Source organism: Trichoplusia ni, chromosome 27 (genome assembly GCF_003590095.1).
Source record: "Trichoplusia ni isolate ovarian cell line Hi5 chromosome 27, tn1, whole genome shotgun sequence".
Lineage (NCBI taxonomy): Eukaryota > Metazoa > Arthropoda > Insecta > Lepidoptera > Noctuidae > Trichoplusia > Trichoplusia ni.
In genome coordinates, this window is record NC_039504.1 from 3,659,266 (window position 1) to 3,682,306 (window position 23,041).

Here is a 23,041-nt window from a genome sequence, read left to right on the forward strand (position 1 = left end):
AAAAATTGAGTCCTTCTTGGACTACTTATAATAAAAAAGCAATGTTCAGGATTTTTGAAAATAATTTAAACCAAAATTCAAGTTTTACGTTTAATTGTTAAAAATACACCATAATTGAGGGTTACAACCAAAATAATTACAGAAAAGATATGTGTATGCCATGATTGAGTCTGTGGAATATAAGTCTCATTCTCCGTGGAATGTTGACGCAGTTCAATCGAAACGAATTATTTGTAGAACTATCTACAAAATAAAAGCATATCGTACATTTGAGCTGTATACTGTGTATACCAAGAATTGGCCATGAACTATAAGAAAACAGTCATAGAAAACATGTATGACTAAAATAAACATTAGTGGTCAATTCTTAACATACCTACTATACTTTCAACACACATTACATAATCAACACAGTTAAATTCATTAAAAAACATTCAAAAATCTTCAGACTAACGAGGCAAACTCTTGAGATCACTAAACCAACATGACATTTTCCTCAACACTCCGATATATTTCGATTAGCAAACTTAATAATTACATTACATTTGACAAATTATTCCTTACTATAAACCTTTAAAGCAAGGTTGTTGGCAGTGAGGAAGCGAGACGACGCATGACAGCGCGTAACATAATGCCTTCTCATTTGATCAAGAGCAGTTTTTCTTTAGAATATCTAGAAAACGCGTTCGTTTGAATAGACTGCGTAATAACACCAACACAACTACCCTCTTTTTGTCATAAAAAATAATTATTAAACTTCCTTTCACATGATAACATTGGCCATCTAGAATATTAATATTTCAGTGCCACAAACATATTCCATTATCATTAATCACTCATAATTAATCTTCGTTAATCTTGTAGATACAAAAAGGTAAATATTAAAGCATTATTTCTATGTATTATATAGGTTTTTAAATCATTTGTTAAAGCCTAAGGGTATTCAGCCTGCCAGCAAGCTCAATAGTGCTAATACAAAAATATAGCAAGGAGTGCATACAACATTGTTTTAGCTGGGTCAAATAATTTTCAATACAGAATCTTATAATTCACTTTATAATTTTATCAAAAAAATTATAAAAACAACAGTCCAAAAAAATGTTTTATACGAAAATCTAACTTTCCTTCAGTAATGAATTTCTAAACAGGACATTATTACACATTATCATTCCAGATTTAAGCAACATGATTAGGCCAATAAATATAAAAAGTTTTACAAAGACCAGGGACTTGACATAAAATTAAAACAAAATACCCGAGCCGCTCACTAGATGTCGTTGTGCGTTTCCGCGAGATTAATTCATCTTTTTCTTGCAGTTTAAAAGCATTAACAATGTTGTACGCACGTCCGGTATCGTCGCGGGTAAGCTTGTGTGTGTGTGTGTGTGTGATCATATCTCGTCGTCCAGGTCGAACTCCTCCTCAGGAAAGTCGCCGACGGTCACGTACACAGGCTTCACGAAGCCGCCGTACTTGGGCGGGCAAGTGAAGTAACGCTTGCCGTTAACTCTGGAAATAGAATTTTCCTTAAGTTGATTCTAAGTATCGGTTATTTATAGGTATTTCGGGATATTTTCTTAATCGACAGACCGTTCTAAAAAAGATCGCATCACGAAAGTTACATTCAAAATAATGTATTAAAATTATACATAGTGACAAAGATATACTGTATCTTTGTCACTATGTATATTTTCTCAGTCTCAATTTAATAAGAAATTTCCTATTTATTCTATAATTTCGACAATTTTATTAGAATTAATATCAAAATAATTCCAAGGCAGCAAGGACATTCGTTTCTGCGGGACGCGTTTTTTTTTTTAATATAAGGATCAAGACGAAAAGGGCATCTACGTAACCATAAAGTTAAGCATAGTAAAATTCTGCTATCAAGAATAACAAACTTCTTTTTGCTCGTCTTTTCATGTAACCGCTATACTCACGAGCCATCATTCTTCCCGCGCGGTTCATCGTACTGCACTCCGATCCACAGCCCCTTGGCCCCGTCCAACTGCCCGTTGTAGCGCACGGTCGCGCGCCGCACCGGCTGCTGAGGGACTCGCACTTCGCAACGAGCGCCTACTAGCACTGCCTCTGCTAACCTAAACACAGAATAATTGAGAATGTTATGGTGTTAAGAGGATATCCTTTTGGTAAAATTGTGTGGATTTTTTTTTATGTCGCAAAATTTACTAGGCATAAGTGAATCAACATCATCCTAGCCTTTTCGTAACTATGTTGAGGTCGGCTTCCCGTCTAATCGGATTCAGCTAACTACCGGAGTTTTGCAAGAAGTGACTGCCTATCTGACCTCCTCAACCCAGTTACCAACAATACCCCTTAGTTATCCATACAACTGGTTGTCAGGTTTTCTCCTCTCCTGACTACCTGTAATGAATCTATGAATAACAGCTGGGACCCAATTTAAATTGCCTTCCGAAACACGATCTTGAGCCTTTTGATTTAAGGTTCTAACTATTGTTCTATTTTGTCTCACCTGGCTTCATCTTCGAGCTCCTGCTGCTGTTGCTCCTTCAGCTTGTTCATCTCCTCCTCATTGTACTTCCCGAGCCGGTTCCGCTGCAGAAACGACCGCAGCGTGTCGCCCTTCTTCTGATACTCCTCTTCAGACAAACGGAATCTGAGATCAGAATAAGCTTTATGATTTCTATGTTATAATGTTGGTAAATCTCTACTTATAATATTATAAATGCGAAAGTAACTCTGTCTGTCTGTCTGTCTGTCTGTTACGCTTTCACGTCTAAACCACTGTACTGATTTAAATGAAATTTGGTACAGAGATAGAGTTGACCTTGAGAAAAAACATAGGATAGTTTTTATCCCGGACTTTTGAAGAGTTCTCTTGGAAACGCGATATAACCGATCTCGACGCGGGCGAAAAGGTAGTTAATAATATAAATATTGCTATACATCCTACCAGTAAACAAGGGTAAAATATGTAAGAATTTTCGAAATTTTAATTCAATGAGAAGCTTAATATATGGAACAATCTAAAGAGTATTTATTAAATCCATGTTTTCAGTTGAACCAAGACTCAACTTGAACAGTTATTTGATTACAATTGTACAATTGAAGACTATTTTTCAAGAAACTTTCTAATTCTTTTGCAATTTTTTTGTTGTTATGCAATGGCAATATTTCAAGGCTTCTTTATTACTCACCTCTCAGTACTATCAGATGATCCAAAGTCATTGAGTAAAGCAAACTTGTCCACAACATGTATCCGCATTCCATCATCAATGGGGTATGAACCGAGAAGTGCCTCATCATTGTCTATGTCAGCCACATAGTTGTTCTTCTTGTCATAGATCTTAAGCTTCATGGTAGCTGCTGAGCCTCCTGTGACCAGTTCCAGTTTAGTCTGAATGATGTAAAAAAATATGACTTTAAAGAGATTCAAATTCTTTATTTGTAGAGTATACGTATGAACAAATGTTGGTGATTTGTATATTGATGGTGTTAGTTGGCAACTTGGCAAAAATGAAATAAAATGACACTAAAAACTATTCTAAAATAACAATACTTGGCTTGTGTTTGAGCCTGACGACATTTCTAGAGATAAACCCATACCACTGAAGTGTATCAGTTTCTTATTTATTTAATATGAGTTTGTATAAGTGCCTCACCTAGGCAGTGTGCCTTGACATAAGTTGCTAAACATGCTGTATGACTATTAAAAAATATTTTTTTTTTTAATAATTAAGTTGTAAAAACAGCGATATCACCAGCATACAGTTACTTTTTGCTTGTAATATTAATTAAAAAATTAAGTATTAACCAGTTTATAATGTGACATAAAGTTAATTTGCATATTCTCAATCGCAACTTCAGAAATGAAGGTAGTTATTTATTAGCGGACTGTATTTTTTTTTGTAAAGGATGCATTGATGTATTAAAAATTTATTGCCGTCTTAATCTACAAACCAAGCCGGAGCTTTATTTACGATTCAGAAAACATATCCTTAGAATTTTTAGAACAATTAATTAAAAAACAAATCAATTAAATAAGAATAGAAAAAGGGCTGCGACTATTAACCTTAAACTCCAGAACAGTGATCCCCTTTTTGAATCTTCTTTCGACGGGCGCCGCATCTTCACTATCGGACTTAGTGATATGAACATTAACAAAATCCTGGGTGACTACTTGTATACCTTCCATAATTTTAGAGAATTTTTATACCGATCGACAAAAGAATTTCTGAATCATACAAACAACAAGCAAAACTGTCAAACAGAACGTCAAATGACTCAATATGTCATTATGACGTGAAACGGATAATTTTCACATAGGGAAACACTGAAATCTTAAACCTACGAATAAAACTCTTAGACCATACAGGGTTGTATTGATTTTAGGTATCCAGTACCAGTTTCTGATACGGTAAGCGGGCTATCAGACTCAAGCCCCTGATTGTGACTAATTGTATGCTGTACTTCTCGTAACTCTACCCGCAAGTGCATCAACTATATCAGTTGATACTATCAAGGTGTTTGCCAATGATTTTCCTCAGAATATAACGCTCTTATTCGTTTAGGGAAGGCCCTAAGTAAAAAAGCCGACGTACTTACCAAACATAAGTGACATATATTTCGCACTCCTGCATTGATCCACGACCTCTAATCTTTCTTTAGCTTATTTGGGGCTAACACAAGTTTGATTTCCACCGTGCGGTCATTCGCTTCACTTTAGGCCTTACCAAGCCGTATGCAACTTTCAAGTTAGTAAAGCGACTGACTGGTTTAAACAAGAGTCACAGTTTCAACTCCTGCGTGAGGTTTATTTCTCGACCGTCTTATGGACGGATCTGAAAAATTATATCGTATCAGCCAACGAATAATCTCTATACTATACTATATAATACATTAATTATTATAATATTATAATAGATATACATCTTCATAATGACGACCTCCGTGGTCGAGTGGCGTACGCGCCGGTTTCAAGGTGTCGCTAGCTTTGAGGTCCCAGATTTGATCTCCGATCGCGTCAATGTAAAAATTCACATTTCACACTGTCTCGGGTCTGGAGTTTGTGGTACCTTCGTTGTATCTGGATTCCATAACACAAGTGCTTTAGCAACTTAATTTGGGTTCAGAACAATGTATGTGATGTTGTCCGCATTTACATTTATTTAATAAAATTGAATTCCCCCCCAACAAAATAAAAAACGGTTTGGCTTTTAAATACCAATTTGTTCCAGTCACTACTCTTTTTTTCTTATATTATCTCACTTCAGCACCATTTTCACTTGCTCATCTTGAAAGGAATGAAACAGGGATGTATTATAATGAAGCCTCAAGTCGCACCATTATGTTAGATTCTAACGAAACTTTATACAAAGTACCAAAGCACCAACATGAATGGTGTACTATTTTACATTAGCAATAAGAAATGATGTGACGACAAAGATAAATAAATTGTAATGTGCACTTGCATATCAATTGCAATCTCTTTGGTATGATATTCCATACTGAGTTAATAGATTCAATTTGAACTTGAAATCATCGGCCTAGCCTTTTTCCAACTATGTACCGACCCCACGGCTTCCAGTCAAACCGGATTCAGCTAAGTACCAGTGATTTACAAGGAGCGACTGCCTCCTCAACCCAGTTACCTGGGCAACACGATACCCCTTAGACTGGTTGTCAGACTTTCAAGCTTCTGACTACCCGTTACGACTGTCAAAGATTTATGAATAACAGCCGTAATCCACAATTTAACGTGCCTTCCGAAACACGGAGAACTCGTTCTGACAAAGATGCTTATCTGTCTACGGACCAACCGAGTCAAGAGTAGCTTAACCTGTGATCGATTCTATTATTATGCAGTTACATCTGCTGACAGAATCTGCCACGAATTCTAGACACAACAACCGTTGATAGTCGGATAATAAACCGATCCTATAGGGGATCCGTTTTTGCTTTTGAGATACGGTAAACTGGTGTTTTTTTTAACAAACATTGAATAGTTTGTATAATGATCTAGGTTATATATAGTAAGCGAAGCTATGTGCTTACTCTAAGAATTATGATATTTTTATTCGGTATTTAATTTTTGAGAAATTTTTGAGGTGACTATTATCATTTTCCCGAAACTTTAAGATTCATTTATTTAAAATAATTAGTTTGTAGTTTAAATGACGAACTGCAAATCAAACAATTTAAAATAAAGGGTTTCAAAACAAAATTATCATTTTACTAAAAGTCAGAAGTGCTGGATGATAACAATATTTGATAAAGCAGGCACGACGTTAACGACGCTCGCTGTCAGCCGTTAATTTAAACAATTGGTCGGCTTGTAGAATGCTGTAGCTGAAACGTGACAAGAAAACAACGCACAAACTAGTCAATGTGTGCAAAAGGGACCCCGCACGTCAGCTGAGGACCCGCGAAGACGAGCTGTACCGGATTCCAATCAAACATTGCTTCAAAGACTTTTGTAAAATTTTATTCAAGCAAATATGACAAACATTGAAGCATGCATTGAAATTATAATGTTTATCTACACAGCTAAAATATACCTAACATTGAAAGTTCAAAATTAATGGATTATGTAAATCTCAATGATATTATAAGACATTGTAATTTTATAAAAATATTTTACATATAAACATCGATACTATAAGCGCGATATACATAGCGCAGTTCTTGCGCTGTGTTCTTCAAAGTAAAATATACTTATTGCCAGCCTACGATACAACCTAGATCCATAAACAATTTAACTACAGATATAGTGCCTATATAAATTTTATAAAACATGTTTATATCTATAAATAGTTTTAAATAGTCGTTATTTTAAAATCCATTCCCTACCGCCACCAATTTACTAAGACAAAGAGTCATTAAAATCAATTAAGTTTTTAAAACTTGAGTAATAGTATAACAAACTTTTGGTGGTAATCTTTAAATTGAAAATCTTTGCAACCAATGTTGCTAAACTGAAAAGTATACACATACAATTCAATTTAACGAAGTTAGTTAAGTAGAAAATAATAAAGAACTTAATAAAAACAGTCGTAATGCCGACGTTACACAATAACTAAACAAATGAGTCCGCGTTTACGATAGATATGAGACGTGATCTTCCGTTTCCGTAGTCCGCCGCTACTCTTCCTTGTAATTCTGTGGCTGATTCGGGTGACACGGCCGCCGTCGTGGTATTTTGCACACATTGCTAGCGATATAATATGTCGAAATGGTAATCATTTCAATTATAGATCAATATCAATGAAGCTACTTTATTATTATTAAGATTACTAAGAGTAAATGTACTGTTTGCTTGATTCCATTTCGACATTATGCAATAATAAAATAAAGACGCCCGCCGAGTACAATTGTGCATATTTCTCACTATACAAGCAAGTTGTGAATCGCAACATAGTTTACAGGATAAAAGTAGTTTATTTGATGATTGAATGCAATCGACGTCAAATAACTTGTCATTGCACTTGTTATTGTCATATTAGATAGCGAAATTTGACCTTATTGGAGTTGATTGTGGCGGTCAAATGTGAAACATGTTGCAAGAGTGTCGCTGGTGTGTGCATGAGCGTGCAATTGTTCTAGACGCGCGTACGAATGTGTATCATTAGCAACCGTACCTGGCCCGGGTCACTCGACTTGAGCGCCCAGGCGCGTTCCTCTTCCACGCCTCGCGTTCCGGCGATCAAAACAAAACACCACTTTTGGTAACCAATAAGGCACTCGTATATTTCAACTTTTGTTTCGTGTATAAAAAAATATCTTTGGCGTTATAACGGACAGGGCGGTCGCATGAGCGGTAGCCCCGCTCCGCGCGGCGCAGAGCGTGGCTACGGCGGCTGCGGCCGGCCCGAGCTCGAGTCACCCGAATCATTTCCACTGGAAATATCCAAGTTTCCACCTCCGCCGCTGTCAAGCGGCGCCCTCCTTGCTGTCGGCGTCACTGTGAGCGTCGCCGGCTTCCACATCCGGGACGCTCTCGCTGTGCTCCCTCTCGGGGCTAAACATGTCGACGGTTTTCTGTACCTCTGCAACTGGTTCACCGATTTGTTTTTCAAACAGAGGACTTGCCGCTCGCATTTCCTCATCGTTATTACCTGGAGACGCGGCCGCTGCGAAGCTTGTATCGATAGGATCGTTGGTATCGTACATGGTATCAGGTAATTCATTCCTAGTTTCAGCGACCGGCTCTGGTTCTGTTTGTAAAGGCGAGAACTCCTGTTTACTGTTCTCTGCATCGTAGTTCCGGTCTTCTGTGGTATCTTCCCTAGCGGGCGGTTCAGGAGATTCTGTTCTTTCAAGTCGAGGTTCATCTCGCCTTTCAGACTCGACCTCTGTTCCCTCTGACGCGATACTGTCGTTCTGCTCGGCGTCAGCCATTTGTACACTTTGTTCATCTTGACTAGTTTCTACAGGCTCGCTAGCTTCAGCGCTTGTTGCATCATTGCTGGCTTCATCTCGAGCCGTTTCACTGGCTTCTTGTGGCTTCTCACTATCATCATTGCCATTAGCCTCAGCCTCTTCGGCGGCACCCCACCTAGACTTCCTATCTCTGTCCCGCCTTGGATTGTTTCTGTCGTTCCTATCCTCTCTGGGCGGTCTAGATTGTCTGTTTTGTTGATTTTCGTCAAAAGTTCTCCTTCGGTCGGGGCGGTCCTGCGGCCTGTTGTTAAACCTATTGTCGTCATGTTCGCGGGGCCTGCGGTCCCTGCGGCGGTCCTCCCAGTCGGGGCGGCGGTCGGGCCTGTCGGGCCGGTCAGGTCGGTCCGGTCGGTCTCCCCAGTCCCGCTCGCGGTCGCCGCTCCAGCCGCGCTCTCCGTATTGGTCGCGGTCGTCGAATCTCCGCGGTCGGTCATAGAACTCCGGAGGGCCCTCAAAACGCGGTGGCCCGTCGAATGGTGGTCGCTCACCATCGAAAGGAGGACCGTCAAACGGTCGCGGACCCTCGAAGGGCGGGCGCGGGCCTTCGAAGGGCGGGCGTGGCCCGTCGAAGGGCGGACGCGGTCCATCGAACGGCGGCCGAGGTCCGTCAAAAGGTGGACGATTCATTCCGTCGAATGGCATCCGAGCGAAAGGAGGGCGTTCGAAGCGCGGGCCACCTTCGAACATGGGCGGACCATCAAACGGCGGGCGCGGGCCGTCGAAAGGCGGCCGGTTGAATGGCGGGCCCATGCCGTTGAATCGCGGCCCAAATGGCCCTGGTCCAGGTCCCGGCCCGTCAAGCCACGGTCCTGGAAATACAAGAGACATACGGTCAGCTTATATTCTAAGAAGCTGGGCGAGTTTACGTATTAAGTAACCTTGTCCAGCCATACCTGACATCGGGGGCCTAGGCGGTCCTCTCATTCTTAATTCTGGAAATTGAAATTCTCTTTAATGATAGCACTACCGGGAGCTAATTTCTTTCGGAGGTTACTCGAATTTCTCTACATTATGTATCAACTGCCACCGATACAAATTATTAATGACTAAAATTTACGAGAAAGAGAGGATTGGAAAACCATATTGTATTTATGAATTTACAATTTAGAAAAAGAATTTGAAAATTGGAATATTAGTTAAGCAGTTGCAGAGCAAGCAAAGACACCAATAACGGTTGGCCAATACATGACTATGATTCATTGACGACAAGTTTAACGTATTCACAAGTGCCAGGTTTAGAATTTTAGAATAGATGATTGGCAAAATTCACTGATTTAACATCTGACGCAACAAGATTGAGCGTCTATCTGTCTATGTGTCTGTATATCAGGTAGGACCAATTTATGCCTCCAAAATCGTTAAATATAATTATGACGGTAAGTGGTTGTTTCAAATAGAATTTAACACTTGTTATATGCCTGAGTGGAATATTAAATGAAAGGGCAGGATGGGCATGACAAAACATCATTAGTACATAAATGTCCTACCATTGGACACAGGCCTCTTCCACTATAGGTAAAGTTTGAGCATTAAATCGGGTCAATGCGAGTTGGCGATTACAGAGTTAGTCTTAGAATAACTAACTATAATAGTATAAATTTGAAAAAGCCACATTGGTTTTGGCCTGCATTGGGACCTGATCTTGCAAGCCAAGCATACAAAATAAACATACCGCAAGGCCACCATAACACATTAAAACATACAGCTATACCAAATTCCATACAGTCATCTACAAGATATGGCAGATACAAGTATGGGATAATGAATGTTGTTGCATGCTCTCAACAAAAACTTGTAATTTTTTAATGACTGCTTCATATGAGTGCGTTTGTGTAGTGTAGTTATGTAGTATGCGTGTACACACCGGCGCGGAAGTGCGGCGCGTGGTGCGGCGGCGGCAGACGCGGCGGCGCCAGCTGCGCCCAGCCCGCCTCGGGGGCCGCGCCCTCCGCGCCTGCGCCCGGGGACACTACGTTAATGCGGGGCTCACGCCATCATACAACACTCATTATGATTATTAATATTATTTTTTATAAAAAAAAACAACTTCTTTGACAATTACCCTATTGCGGAAGAAAGGTGCTTTAAATTACCTATGTATTCTCAATAGAGACTGAAAGTGCTTAATAGTAGCAGAGAACATCAATATATATCCCATCAGAACAGGTGGGGTGCATTGTATAATATAATATTAAAATTTGTGTGAATTTGTATCATGTAGTATAAATGGGTGTAGCCACACTGGGGCAAGTTGGGGCGCTAACCCCACCCTGGCTCTGACCTATAAGGAGCTTAACTAAGAACAATCATAATATCCGTAAGAAAGTTACAAAACTTCTTGAGATGGTAGGGGCGGATCTGATCAAAATTTCAGAAATGCAATCTTATCCCAGCTTAAAAACTGCGCTCGTTATATTTCTTGTCCAGCCATGTATGACTGTCCAATAGAGCGACGAAAAAAAAATATTTAGTTGAAGAAGTGCTAAATAGGTTCTGAGAGAAATACCGGCGGTTGTAAGTGTGTGTGTATACTGACCGGCGTCGGGCGCGTCGTCCCGCTTGTCGTCGCGCGGCTTCCCGTTGGCCATCTCCCACAGCCGCTCCTGCAGCGTCTTCTCGCCCGGCTCGGGGCCCGCCGCCGCGCGGGGAGACTTCTCGCGGCTGCCGGGGCGCTCTCTGGACAAATGTGGATTGTTCATGCATGAACATAATACCTTAGTCTTGAGGTTTCATCATAAGAAAGCATCACATGAATACATGCTAAAATATGAGATGCATAATATACTTGTATACACTGTAAACATCAAATAATTAAACTACTATCATTCCATAATATGAGTAGAACGCCGATATCCGAATTATTCCTAACACCCATTAACCGAATTGATTTTAAGCATAATATAAAAAAATAAAACCAAAAACTGTGAATGAGTAATATACTTTTTGCCTAGTTGCTAATGCTCTCTCTCACTCTCTATCTCTAGGGCAATACTTACGTATTGTAGAACTGTATTTGTTAAACATGGGTGACAGTTCCTTTTCTTTGTTATCAGTCTATGTCCAATTATCCAAATCGACCCCGGTACCAATTGATTAGTATAAACAGCAGTCTACTGTACTTCAGATATTATCTTATAATTAAATTAATTTAAAGAGAAATTAGAAGTAATTACACCATAGAAAACACTTTTTACAATAAATCTATTGATAAGCCTTACGACTTTGCAAACTAATTTGATTATCATTACGCTTTGCATGGCTATATCCCAGTTATCGCTATGTATGTATCCGTGTATAATATGTGAACAAAGTATGTAACAATTCTTACCTATTATTATCTCTTGATCCAAACCGTTCTCCCCTTTCTCTGTCTCGATCCCGGTCTCGGTCCCTCCTGTCGCGACCGCGGTCCCTGTCGCGATCACGACGATCGTCACGTTCGCTGGGTAAGAGAGGTAAATTTATTGAATAATCCAGGAATTAAACATGTTGTGGAATAATTTGCTAGCCTTATATTCTCTACTTAACAAAACAAAGGACACAGAAGTAATTTGAAAACAATACAGTATACACCAACATCATTCATTACCTAAATATATTGATAACATTTGTCATTGAGTTAAAATTTCGCTTCCAAGTGCTATTTTTTGAAGTTGGTGTTTTTTTTTTCTGAAACATCCCTTATATTTTCTAATTTTTAGTGTTGAGGTTACTTTCTAATATAGGGTCAACCAATTAGCTTAAAAAAATGCAGATCCATCCTTATGAACATATGACTTAAAGTCACATACACACACAGCCTCAGGACAAGCAGGACAAGCATTCATTATCACACAAACGCTTGTCCTAGGCGGAGATCTGACCCGCAACACGTAACGCTTGTGACCTCAACCACTGGGCTATCCGTGCAGTCAATATTGGTGTATGTATATTTATTAATCCATCCAAATACACAAATTTTACTAAAAACAACAAAAAATCGCCAAACCGTTATACAATTTGTTGGCGAAAGTGACATGACAAAAAATACCTTCCGAAAAACGAAGTTTTTGAAAGTGTTATAAAAACTGCCTTAATATAAAGCTATGCTCACCGATCTCTATCCCGCCCGCGGTCCCGGTCCCTCCTCTCCCTGTTGTCGGGCCTGTTCTCTCCGCGGTCCCGCCTGTCCCTGTCGCGCCGGTCTCTATCCCTGTCCCGCTCTCCCCGCCTCTCTCTGTCCCTGTCTTTCCTCTCGTCTTCCTGCTTCTCGTCCGGCGGCGGCTGGTTCACATTGAAAGGTGGCGGTTCTGATATATTGAAGCCCGGAGGCGGTTCCGAAGAATTGAAGTTTGGTGGAGGCTTCTTTAGTAGTTGTTGGATCTGTTTTGTTTAGAAAAAGGATTAAATAGCAATGTTCAATTACACTACATTCATTTCGTTTCATTACATTAGTTTTGTTCAATCAATAACCTTTTAACAATTACTTTAGATATAGAGAGACTTATGCTTTAATTTAGTATTATTTCGAAAACTCCTCTCGGTCTAAAACACATTATTAAAAATATTTGGAAATCTAACAACAATATCACTTTATAAAATTTAAGATGAAGCATGAAGTTATTACATGTGGCTTTGCGGCTATGCATGAGATTCAGGTTCAATTGCAATGCGGGCAACATATTTATCTGACCTTTTCAAAGTTATATGTAATTTCCTAATTATTATACTGCCATCTATACTAATATATAAAGCTGAAGAGTTTGTTTGTTTGATTGTTTGTTTGTTTGAACGCGCTAATCTCAGGAACTACTGGTCCAAATTGAAAAATTCTTTTTGTGTTGAATAGACCATTCATCGAGGAAGGCTTTAGGCTATAAACCATTACGCTGCGACTAATAGGAGCGAAGATACAATGGAAAATGTGAAAAAAAACAGGGCAGGTATAAATCATAACTTATATCTTCTACCCACGGGGACGAAGTCGCGGGCAACAGCTAGTAGTCAATAAAACTGGATCTGAAATCTTCAACCTCTCAACCGCATTGTCAAACGTTTCTTATCAGGACAGAGGCTTGTGGACCAGTCGGTCGTATATATAGGCTGGTATTATATTTACAGGCATCTATGATGATCTATGATTTCGCAGGTTGTCTGCTTTTTAGCAATGAGACCGCCTTTTATAATCATCATATTTGTTTGTATTGTCCTGATGAGTGTTTCCCTATGGAGTACTGTATCTGCCCTGCCTCACCTGGTCGGGCAGTAGCGCGGGCGGCGGGCCGCTGTTGTCGCTGTTGTCCGGCGCGGTCTCGTCGCCGTGCGCGTCCTCCGTGTCCAGGTCCATGGCGTCGTCGCTGTGGTTCACGTCGCTGTTCCTCTGTGAGATCACCGTATTTATTCATTTTATTTCAATTTATCTTACTCAACAAGTTTATTCTTAAAAGGCAAACAGTTTTTAAGAGCTATTTAGAGATCATAATCTTCAGATAAATTTTTTTTTAGCAATAATGACATATCCAAAACTTTTCTAATTAGATAATTATATTTGTCTTATAAAGTCGTATTAAATTGTTCGTAGGTTCGTTTTTAAGTATTTCAGAAACGTGTACATGAACACTTATGGGTATTGCAAGTTGTATCCCCACGAGTGTACATACATGCTGCGGGCGCGCGGGCGGCGGCGTGTCCCTGGCGGGCAGCAGCGGCGCGTGGTGCAGCAGCGGGACGCCGCCCACCAGCCCGCCCACGCCCACGCCCACGCCCAGCAGCCCGCCCAGGAACCCAGCCACACCGCCTACCATGCCTGCACACACAAAAAAACGTATATCAAACACTTTTATCACCACACTTTTACAAAATAATATTGAAATGAGTGTCCTGAACCAATGCAATGATAATATACACCACAGAATTTCTATAACATTCTCTGTGAAAGTCTGACCCAGTCTAACCAAGGAGTATCGTGTTGCCCAGGTAACTGGTCTCTCAAACTAGTTCAGAAGTTCAGTTCAGTCAGGAGGCAGTCCCTCCTTGTAAAACACTGGTACTTAGCTGTATCCGTTTAGACTGAAGGTCAACCCTAACATGTTGGGAAAAGGCTAGGCCGATGATAGCATGATCATACCCACTGGTACAATTCATGAGTTACGTCACCAGTTAGTCATATATCATATATATTATAACATACATAATGACAATACTACTTTATGTAGCCTATTGTGCTGTTGGTAAGTTTCCATTTGGCAGATGGCCAGTTTTGTTCCCAATATTTGTCAACAAACAAAAAGAAAAACATAACCGTTTCCTCGCAGTCAAATAAAAATCAGTAATAGTCTTACCTGGCTGTGGAATGGATTGCGGCGGCATTCCAGGCGGGAACCTCAACAGCGGGCCCGAAGGTGGAAGACCTGTGTCGTTTTGCAAACCTGTGACAAACACGTTCATTAAAATACAAGTCATTTTCAGTACATATATTATGACCAATACTGAATTAAGTATGAAATTGAAGTTTATGGGATTTAAAAAATCCCAGAATTTATTTATACTTAACACTGGGATGGTGGTTAATGGCTGATCTCATATATATTTGAGACTATTGTTTAGTATGTAATATTTGATTACTCAAAAATAAGATAAGAATCATAGTAACCTGGCAAACCGGGTGCGCTGGACATGTTAGGGAGACTGGGCGGCCGCAGCGTGGGCGGCAGGCCGGCCAGCCCTGCAGGCAAGCCCGCAGTCATGCTGGACAATACAATACACATTCAATACATGATACATGAAATTCCAAGAGTAAATTGAATAATACATGCTTTTTGCAGATAATTTAGATTAATGTTGAAGAAAGAAGAGATGTTCCTAATTTTTTTTTTTAAAGATGGTTAATATATTAATATTTATATAATATTTTCCATAAAAATATTAAAACAAAAGTAATTAATAGACATGTTATCCTTAATTCAGTATCATAAGATTAAGCAAGATTTTGTGGAACTGTCAGCATAAGTAATTGTACTTTTAGAAATAGTGTAGGTACACAATACTTTGTAAAAATGAGCGTTATTATCGCCAACAAACTGTTATACATTTTGGCGATTTTTTTTACTTTCGGTAATTGTATGCCTTTGTTTTGAATAAATAAATAAATATGGTATGGAGTAATAATTATTGTTTCATATTATGTGCATGAAAAACAGAGTGACATTGAAAATAACGTAGTGTACTAACCCGGGCGGCGGCATTCTCGGTACTGGCATGTTGAGGCTGGGCGCGGGCGCGGGCGGCAAGCTGGCCGGCAAGCTGGCCGGGGCCAGAGGGACGCCCAGGCCTGGCAGCAGGCCCGCCCCGCCGCCCGCCATGCCCAGCATCGACATGTTGTCCATCATCGACTTGGGCAGGATCTGTGCGACAGAGTTGACATTAGCTGAGTTCCGCCGGGACGGCGAGGCGGCAGGCAGTGGCGGCTAGTTACCCGCGGCGGCAGCCAGGGCGGCAGCGTGTCCTCGTCCACGGCGCCGCCGTCCTCCAGCGCGTCCAGCGACAGCGCGCCCAGCGCCCAGCGCTTGTGCAGCGCGGGCCAGGGCAGGTAGGCCACGCCCGCTTCGGCCTCCCAGTAGTCCTTCCAGTCGCGGCCCTTGACGCCCTTGGGCGGCGCCCAGGCCACGGTGATCTCCTTGCAGTGCAGCTTGTGTCGGTGCAGGCGCGCCAGCGCGCGCGCGGCGTCGCGCCTGCGCTCCATGACGACGAAGGCGCAGCCGCGCGGCGCCACCACGTCGATGCTGGCCACGCCGCCCAGCGCGCCGAACAGGTCCCACAGCTCCTCGGGCGTGGCCAGCTTGGACAGGTGCCCCACCCACAGCGTCGTGCTGCACACTGCGCACACACCGCTCTATTGTACATTCTGTTTCCCAGATACTTCACTGGGACGGACACAAATTTCTTCACATTTACAAAGAATAACACATTAATTTTTAACTCACCACTTAGATTTTCCTTCTTTATTGGTGGTAATCCTTTCTTTTCCCTCTCCCTCTGCTTTTCTCTCTCAGCTTCACGCTCTTTGTGATTCTTTTCTTTATCTCTTTCCTTATCCCTGTGAAAAACAATCATTTAATCAACACTCAAGAATTCAAATCAAATATATTATTTGAACTTACTATGTTTTTTCAAAATATTTATTTAAGAAATTCATAAAGAAATGTATAAATGTAATACATTCTCACCTTTCTCTATCTCTATCTCTGTCACGATCCCGCTTTCTCCGCGGCGACCTTGACCGTGACCTCGACGACCTCCGCCGTCGTCGCGGTGACTTTGACCTCGATCGATGTCTCCGTGATTTCGGCGATGGACTGTTGATACCAACTCTAATTATTTTTTGGGCTTTTTATTAGTTATGTGTTAGTTTAAGATTAAATGATGCATACAATATCTAAATTGTTTTTAATAAATGTCAACTGTTTGTTGGAGTCACTATAAAGCATAGAACCTTACCTAGAATCATTAGCATCAGGAATTTCTATAACTTGTGGGCCAGTCTCAACAAACTCTATGTCAGACTCAACCATGTCATCTTTTGTGTCATTTTGTTTCTGAGAATCTTGCTGGGAATTCTGTAATAAGAAAGAAACGTTATATTAAATACAAAATTTATTTAATTCAGGTCACATACGTTGGTCAACATCTTAGTTGTGTAATCAATTAAGCCATTCATTCATGAACTTGAAGGGGATTTTGTTAGATTTGAGCAATTAGTTAATTAATTACAGTAGTTCTCTCTAGATCTAGGGACTAAAGAGATTTGATTGCCAAGCTTGTAATATCAAATTTATATTAAAAATGCTCTTACCATAAATGGAAGGCTTTGATTTTGATTTTGTTGCATTTGTAGATCAGACATCACTGGCATCAAATTCTGAAAGAATCAATCAGTATTTTTTATATTTTTTTTCATTTGACTTTATATTATCTTATTTATTTGATTTTGATCAGTTAATAGCCGTCTGCCATACTTACAGGTATTTGCATTCCAGTCATAATTTGCATTTCTGCCTGCAAACTTTGCAGTTGTCTCATAATTTCTGGATTTGTCAATATCCTGAAATCAAAAACAGATATATAATTGGATTTGTTAGTATTATACTTTATAGCACAAGTCTAAGATTATAGATTTCCAGTTTATATCGAAAGCAAATATCGCTAAGCGTCATCAATGTTATTATTAAGAAAAAAATCATGGCCCGCATTAAGGATTCTAGTCCTAGTGTGGAGGGAGGATTCACAACAATTCACAGAAATGGTTGTCATACGCGAGGATCCAATACGTCGCGCTCAGTGGGCTAGGCATGGGGACCTAAACCACTCGGCTTTTGTGCAGTCAGTACATAGTTAATACTAGACTGTTACCTTCCCAGGGCCTCAGCAGCATTTTGTGTGTTGTGTCCACTGTGTCCACTGTGTCCGCTGTGTCCGCTGTGGCCACTGTGTCCGCTGTGACCACCGGACGGCTCAGGCGGTGCATCGTCCTCACTCTCATACTCAAAGTCATTCAGCAGCTTCCTGTTGAACTTAGCTGGTTGACCTGATGGTTGATCCTGGAACTGAATATTTTAAAATTATTTATGTTGTTGAGTACCTTGGTATTCAATATATCAATTTATTTTACAATCTACATGTAGAAAGATGAAAAATTGTATTGATTTTGTGATAAATGCAATCATGAATCGTCCAGGGTTGTCAACTGCTAGGCATTGTCACATTGTGTGTTGAAAGGTGAAGCCACAGCAACCAATGATTATAAAAATATTTTTCAAAGGGTATATTACCTGATCACCCATTGGTGATGAAGTATGTGGAGTGTGCAGTTGTTGTACTGGTGATGATTTGCTATCTGAAGCATTGTGACTCAAGTTCAGGCTGCTCCCTGAAATTTACAAAAATGTATTATGAATTACAAGTAGATAATAAAATTTGATAACAAAATTTGTATTTATAAAGAATTTAAAATTATTAACCATTATTTATAAGCATTTTTTTTCTTTCTATAGAATAGATTAAAGCCAATTTTGAAATGGATCATAGATCTAAAAATTCAAAAAGTTCTAATTGATCAATAGTGTTTTACTGATCAATAAGAATTACTGAGTTACAAAATGTCCAATTGGGATTGACACTGATTAGAGATTAAATAAGAAATGATCTTACCATTAGCAGTATTGTTTTGTTGCTGCTGTATCTCCTGATGTAAAGGATGATTGGGATCAGCCATGTCAAGAAGAGGTTGTATAACTTGTGGGCTGAATACATTGTTCTTTTGCCACAGATTCAATACCCTTATTATGTTGCGCTGTAAAAAAAAAACATTTGATATTTTCAATTTTGTTATTAATATTTTCTTTACTTTAGATAAGTAGAAAATAGTAATCAGACATCAATGTTAACATTTGAATAGCATAGATAAACTTATATTTTATTTCGGGGATGAAAGGATGCCAGTTGACTCACATATTTTGAAACAATAACTTGTCTTTGACAAACAAACACAAAAATATTGATTTATACAAGTTCCACTATCACTTATGAATTAAATGCATTTTTATAGTATTATTCTATTAACAAATGATACTGGGACTGATCAACAAGTGATGACTTAGAGTCTTAAGAGAATCTGTCTTAACATCGCATTATCAAATGCTAGAGTACCTAGTTTATTCACTGATATCAATATTTGCCCAATGCATAGATAAGAATGGGACAAATTATAACCTAAAACAGTCATTTTATGTAACTAACCTTATCTTCCGGAGGACATCTGAAGAGGTTTGCGAATGTTTGTTGCATGTTCTTCGCAAATCTAGGCGCAAACACATCCTTATCTTGACCGAACTGGTGCCGCGACTGTCGCACAATAGAGTCTATCACGTAAAGACCAGGTACTTTATACTCTGGCTTGCACTTTTGTATAAACTTTTCAACACTGTGCACTACATGTTTATAGAACTTGATGGCTTTTATAGCACCTCTTGTGATTGCACTCATTTTTGCCTTAGATATAGGCGGTTTGTTGTCGTACAACCCGGATAACTGAAAGAAAAAAGATTGTTAGTAAGATGCCACGGAACATTTTGTTCGATACCAAAATGTAACAACTTTTGTACCTCCGCGTTGAACGATTTAACTTCCGACATATCCATTTTGGTCTTTTTCTTCCCTTCACTAGAATAATAATTAAATTACACCGCCATTGCAACTTATTCGTGATAAGAAAAGCATTTTTGTAGGAGAATCAACATGCTCAAAGTTACAAAATGGCGTGCAGCCGCAGAAGAATATTGTCTATGAAAAATGGCATGAGTGGATGTTGCGTTCAAAAATACTTGAAATTTACTTAATATTTTTCTGACTTCTTCCTAGCGTTAAATGCTAGAGATATTTTCATGATGATTTTTCAGACAGGTTATACGATGTATTTGCTATACTAGCGTGTCTAGTGCAGTGATGTATTCTAAAAACACAGTTTTAGTTTAAAGTAGTTTTTATTTTGACACGTCATTGCATAGCGTCGCTTAGACCGATTTGTAATTAAAAAGCAAGCGGAATTCTTTATGGAATTAGAGCTGCCCCATTTATTTTAACCAATTATGATTCGAATATCTGAGGAATCGATTTAAAAAAAACCCACTTTATACGTATTTCTAATACAATAAAAACGAGCTATTGTGCAGCCTCAGTGCAGGTCTTAGGGCTCGCCACGCGAATATTAATGACATTATCCTTCAAGCTCTTATTGCTGTAGGCGTACCAGCTGTATTAGAACCTAATGGTTTGGTACGCGATAACTGCTAGAGACTGTCTTTGTTCCCTAGGAAGTTAAGGTAAGCGCTTCGTGCGCAAATTATACTGATCTAGTTGGTAGCTACTTATTTAAACCGTTTGGAGTCAAGACTTTTGGGCCGTTGGGGCCGAGTGCTTAAACGCTTTTTGAAGATCTTAAAAGCGTCTTGTTGACACTGCCCGTGACCCAAAGGCTGGCTTTTACCTTGCACAGAGGATTAGCATTACCATGCAATGTGGCTATGCCACCAGCCTTTTCGGCACACTCTCACCCGGCAGTAATGCCGATGAATTTTTTGATGCTTTATTTCAATTATTTATCGATTTTGTTTTTAATTACTTATTTTGAGTATATTTACATCTAGGTTGTTAATGTATTAGTAATAGTTGTGCATTTGTCGAAACAATAAATTAACATCTAAAGGTCTTGAAAAAATAATGTTACTTTTTTTTTTCTTTCCATTCACGGGCTAACTTCATGAGAAGAGACCCGGTCCTTTTTAAAGGCTTGAACGGGGACACAGGTCCAACGCACAGAGGCCTTCTTGAGAACTTTAATATACAATGTGATGGGGCATCTACTAGGGATAATTCACCTCCGTCCTCCGCTCTATGGGAGAACAGAGATGAAGAATCCAAAGTAAAAACATATTGCAAAACTATTGCAATATGTATGTAAAACTAAATAGGCTAATATATAAATGAGACATGTTAAGTGGACCAGTTCCTTAAAATGATTCGGAGAACTATGTTACTTTCATTATTACGCTTTGTTAAATTCGATACACAATCACGCCATTTTTTACTGTCAATTATTAGCATTTTTTGCTTTGATTCTGTAAGAGCCAAATTTTGCAAATATTGATTAATCATATCGTGACGTAATTTTTCGTAAAAACGTAATTTCCAATGTTCTTTCACAAAGTAAAAGTAATCCATTCATTTTGCACACTTTAAAGACCGAAAAATTAATATCTACTACCACTATTATATTGTAAATCACCGACGAACCAACAAATTATTTGATGAAAGATTGTTTATCAATTCGATTGGAATCGATTGCAATAAAATTAGTCTTTTCTATATGTAACTCGATGCAGAAGGTTGCAGTCGTTGCAGTGTTATTCAGTAAGAACGTCAATGTCAATTTTAATTGTCATTTCGCAGAGATGAAACTTTGAATTGGTTGAATTGTTTACTACTTTACTTCAGTCACTACAATATTTATTCATTCATAATTAAATCAATGTAAAATAAACATTTTAAATTATGTGCCAATAAGTAGGATTTTATGTTACTTGAACTAACAAAGACAAGCAGGCAGTGGTGATATAACAGACCTGGTGCAATATATTGTTGTATATTTACTCTATGCGCTAGGATAAAGTCCATTTATTTGAAAGAGGACGTAATTTCGAAATTATGGCAGATGAATATAGTGCCGTTAAGCGTGGTAAGCTTATACTAAAAGGAGATAAACCCAAGTAAGTCAGAAGTTTATGAAATAAGTACTTAGCTTAACTTAACCTCTTTAGTAACTTGTAAATGCATTCACTTTAAGGGCTAAAAAGCGCAAACATAAGAGAAAGGATAACTCAGAAGATTCAAAAATAGATGATGATTCAGTCAAGCATGGTGGGTGGTGGAAGGTGGAGAAGATTGAGGACATAACTGGTTCTATATCATTAGAGTTCGGAAAGAATTCTTACATATCAGCATTAGACAATGGCTTGTTCACACTCGGGGCTCCTCACGATGAGGGAGACGGGCCCTCCCCAGAAGAGATCTTTACAGCTTTCCCAGCTGGAGAGAACAAGTTTGCTTTGAAATCCGGATATGGGAAGTATTTGGGTGTGGTGAAAGAGACTGTTGTAGGACGGTCAGATGCTGTTGGCGCTATGGAACAGTGGGAACCAGTATGGCAAGAAGGTACTGCCCTTTTATCTCAATTACTCCTGTGCTATATCTGATTTTATGTAATGTAATCACATAGATCACCCATCTCCTAATTGATCACTTTTTTTTGGAGAACCACCCAAATAATTTCATAGCAAGTCCAATAACATATCTTACACTTATTAAAATTATTTAAAATTTAAATTTAATTTTTACAGGTAAAACAGCTATCCTAAGTTCTGTAAACAAGTTCATATCAGTGGATCCCGAGGATGATGCAGTAGTTGCCCGCAGTACTGCAGCAGGCCCCAATGAGTTCTGTAACATAAGGAGTAACAAGACCAAGGAGGTCAACAAGTCTGTACTGCCTGATGAGGAGCAGGCTGACTTATCACAAGTCGAAGTTAACTATGTGTAAGTATTTTAGTTGCTATAGTCCCATGAATTTGTAGCTTATAAACATAATTTAGGTGACCTATTTAGCAAAAGGTCATCTATGCTCCTGCATATAAAATCCTTGTCATTTGAAGTCTTTTTCATAAGAGAGACCAAGGCTAATTGTAACCCACAGGTTGAATAAAATTAATAATTTATTTTCAGTAAAAAGTTCCAGAAATTCCAGGATAAGAAACTAAGACTCAATGATGGAGGAGTTTCTGAGTTGAAGAAAGCCAAGACAGAAGGCAACCTTCATGAAACATTACTAGACCGTAGAAGCAAGATGAAAGCTGACAGATACTGTAAATAAAACAATAAAATTAATATTTTTCTAATTAAGCGCCTTATTGATTAACATCAATGTACATACAAACATATAATATGTATATTTGGGTCCTCGATAAACTTCATTAAATAAAACTGCACTAATTCAGTAAACAAATCGTTTAATGAGAGCAGAGTTACATAATAA

General features: G+C 39.1%; 3 protein-coding genes across 6 annotated transcripts; 1 reads left to right on the forward strand and 2 right to left on the reverse strand.

Moving 5' to 3' along the window:
- Positions 1 to 76: 76 nt before the first annotated feature.
- LOC113505820 (tubulin-folding cofactor B) lies at positions 77 to 4,257 on the reverse strand. Its single transcript, XM_026888657.1, has 5 exons — positions 4,055 to 4,257; positions 3,180 to 3,379; positions 2,495 to 2,638; positions 1,941 to 2,099; positions 77 to 1,509 (listed from the first exon to the last, which is right to left on the reverse strand). The coding sequence occupies exons 1-5, from the start codon at positions 4,175 to 4,177 to the stop codon at positions 1,392 to 1,394; spliced, it is 744 nt and encodes a 247-aa protein (XP_026744458.1). The 5' UTR covers positions 4,178 to 4,257; the 3' UTR covers positions 77 to 1,391.
- Positions 4,258 to 6,444: 2,187 nt separating this feature from the next.
- On the reverse strand, positions 6,445 to 19,735 carry LOC113505932 (splicing factor, arginine/serine-rich 15). 4 transcript variants are annotated; one of them, XM_026888808.1, is made up of 22 exons: positions 19,560 to 19,735; positions 19,195 to 19,485; positions 18,607 to 18,748; positions 18,228 to 18,325; positions 17,809 to 18,002; positions 17,419 to 17,500; positions 17,252 to 17,317; positions 16,897 to 17,015; positions 16,626 to 16,754; positions 16,383 to 16,495; positions 15,875 to 16,275; positions 15,631 to 15,803; positions 15,053 to 15,147; positions 14,742 to 14,828; positions 14,061 to 14,206; positions 13,655 to 13,780; positions 12,515 to 12,783; positions 11,750 to 11,863; positions 10,958 to 11,097; positions 10,286 to 10,375; positions 9,315 to 9,353; positions 6,445 to 9,230 (listed from the first exon to the last, which is right to left on the reverse strand). In XM_026888808.1, exons 1-22 carry the CDS (start codon positions 19,593 to 19,595, stop codon positions 7,912 to 7,914), a joined length of 4,269 nt encoding a protein of 1,422 aa, XP_026744609.1. In that variant the 5' UTR covers positions 19,596 to 19,735; the 3' UTR covers positions 6,445 to 7,911. The 4 variants fall into 4 exon arrangements, with proteins under 4 accessions (XP_026744609.1, XP_026744611.1, XP_026744610.1 ...); XM_026888810.1 differs by lacking the exon at positions 10,286 to 10,375; XM_026888809.1 differs by lacking the exon at positions 9,315 to 9,353.
- A 1,636-nt stretch (positions 19,736 to 21,371) lies between these two features.
- On the forward strand, positions 21,372 to 22,905 carry LOC113505933 (protein FRG1 homolog). The gene is made up of 4 exons (XM_026888813.1): positions 21,372 to 21,719; positions 21,797 to 22,164; positions 22,350 to 22,545; positions 22,732 to 22,905. The coding sequence occupies exons 1-4, from the start codon at positions 21,658 to 21,660 to the stop codon at positions 22,877 to 22,879; spliced, it is 774 nt and encodes a 257-aa protein (XP_026744614.1). The 5' UTR covers positions 21,372 to 21,657; the 3' UTR covers positions 22,880 to 22,905.
- Positions 22,906 to 23,041: the final 136 nt, after the last annotated feature.

What these genes read in the sequence shown, in the direction of transcription:
- LOC113505933 (XM_026888813.1), top strand. Translation starts at nt 21,658, where the DNA reads ATGGCAGATGAATATAGTGCCGTTAAGCGTGGTAAGCTTATACTAAAA. An exon ending in GGAACCAGTATGGCAAGAAG is followed by an intron (nt 22,165 to 22,349) that starts GTACTGCCCTTT and finishes TAATTTTTACAG; the next exon opens with GTAAAACAGCTATCCTAAGT. An exon ending in CAAGTCGAAGTTAACTATGT is followed by an intron (nt 22,546 to 22,731) that starts GTAAGTATTTTA and finishes ATTTATTTTCAG; the next exon opens with TAAAAAGTTCCAGAAATTCC.
- LOC113505932 (XM_026888808.1), bottom strand. Translation starts at nt 19,595, where the DNA reads ATGGATATGTCGGAAGTTAAATCGTTCAACGCGGAG. An exon ending in ACAAAACAATACTGCTAATG is followed by an intron (nt 18,326 to 18,606) that starts GTAAGATCATTT and finishes TGTAAATTTCAG; the next exon opens with GGAGCAGCCTGAACTTGAGT. An exon ending in CCTGATGCTAATGATTCTAG is followed by an intron (nt 16,755 to 16,896) that starts GTAAGGTTCTAT and finishes TGGTATCAACAG; the next exon opens with TCCATCGCCGAAATCACGGA.
- LOC113505820 (XM_026888657.1), bottom strand. Translation starts at nt 4,177, where the DNA reads ATGGAAGGTATACAAGTAGTCACCCAGGATTTTGTTAATGTTCATATC. An exon ending in TCACTGTTCTGGAGTTTAAG is followed by an intron (nt 3,380 to 4,054) that starts GTTAATAGTCGC and finishes TACATCATTCAG; the next exon opens with ACTAAACTGGAACTGGTCAC. An exon ending in TCATCTGATAGTACTGAGAG is followed by an intron (nt 2,639 to 3,179) that starts GTGAGTAATAAA and finishes TTCTGATCTCAG; the next exon opens with ATTCCGTTTGTCTGAAGAGG.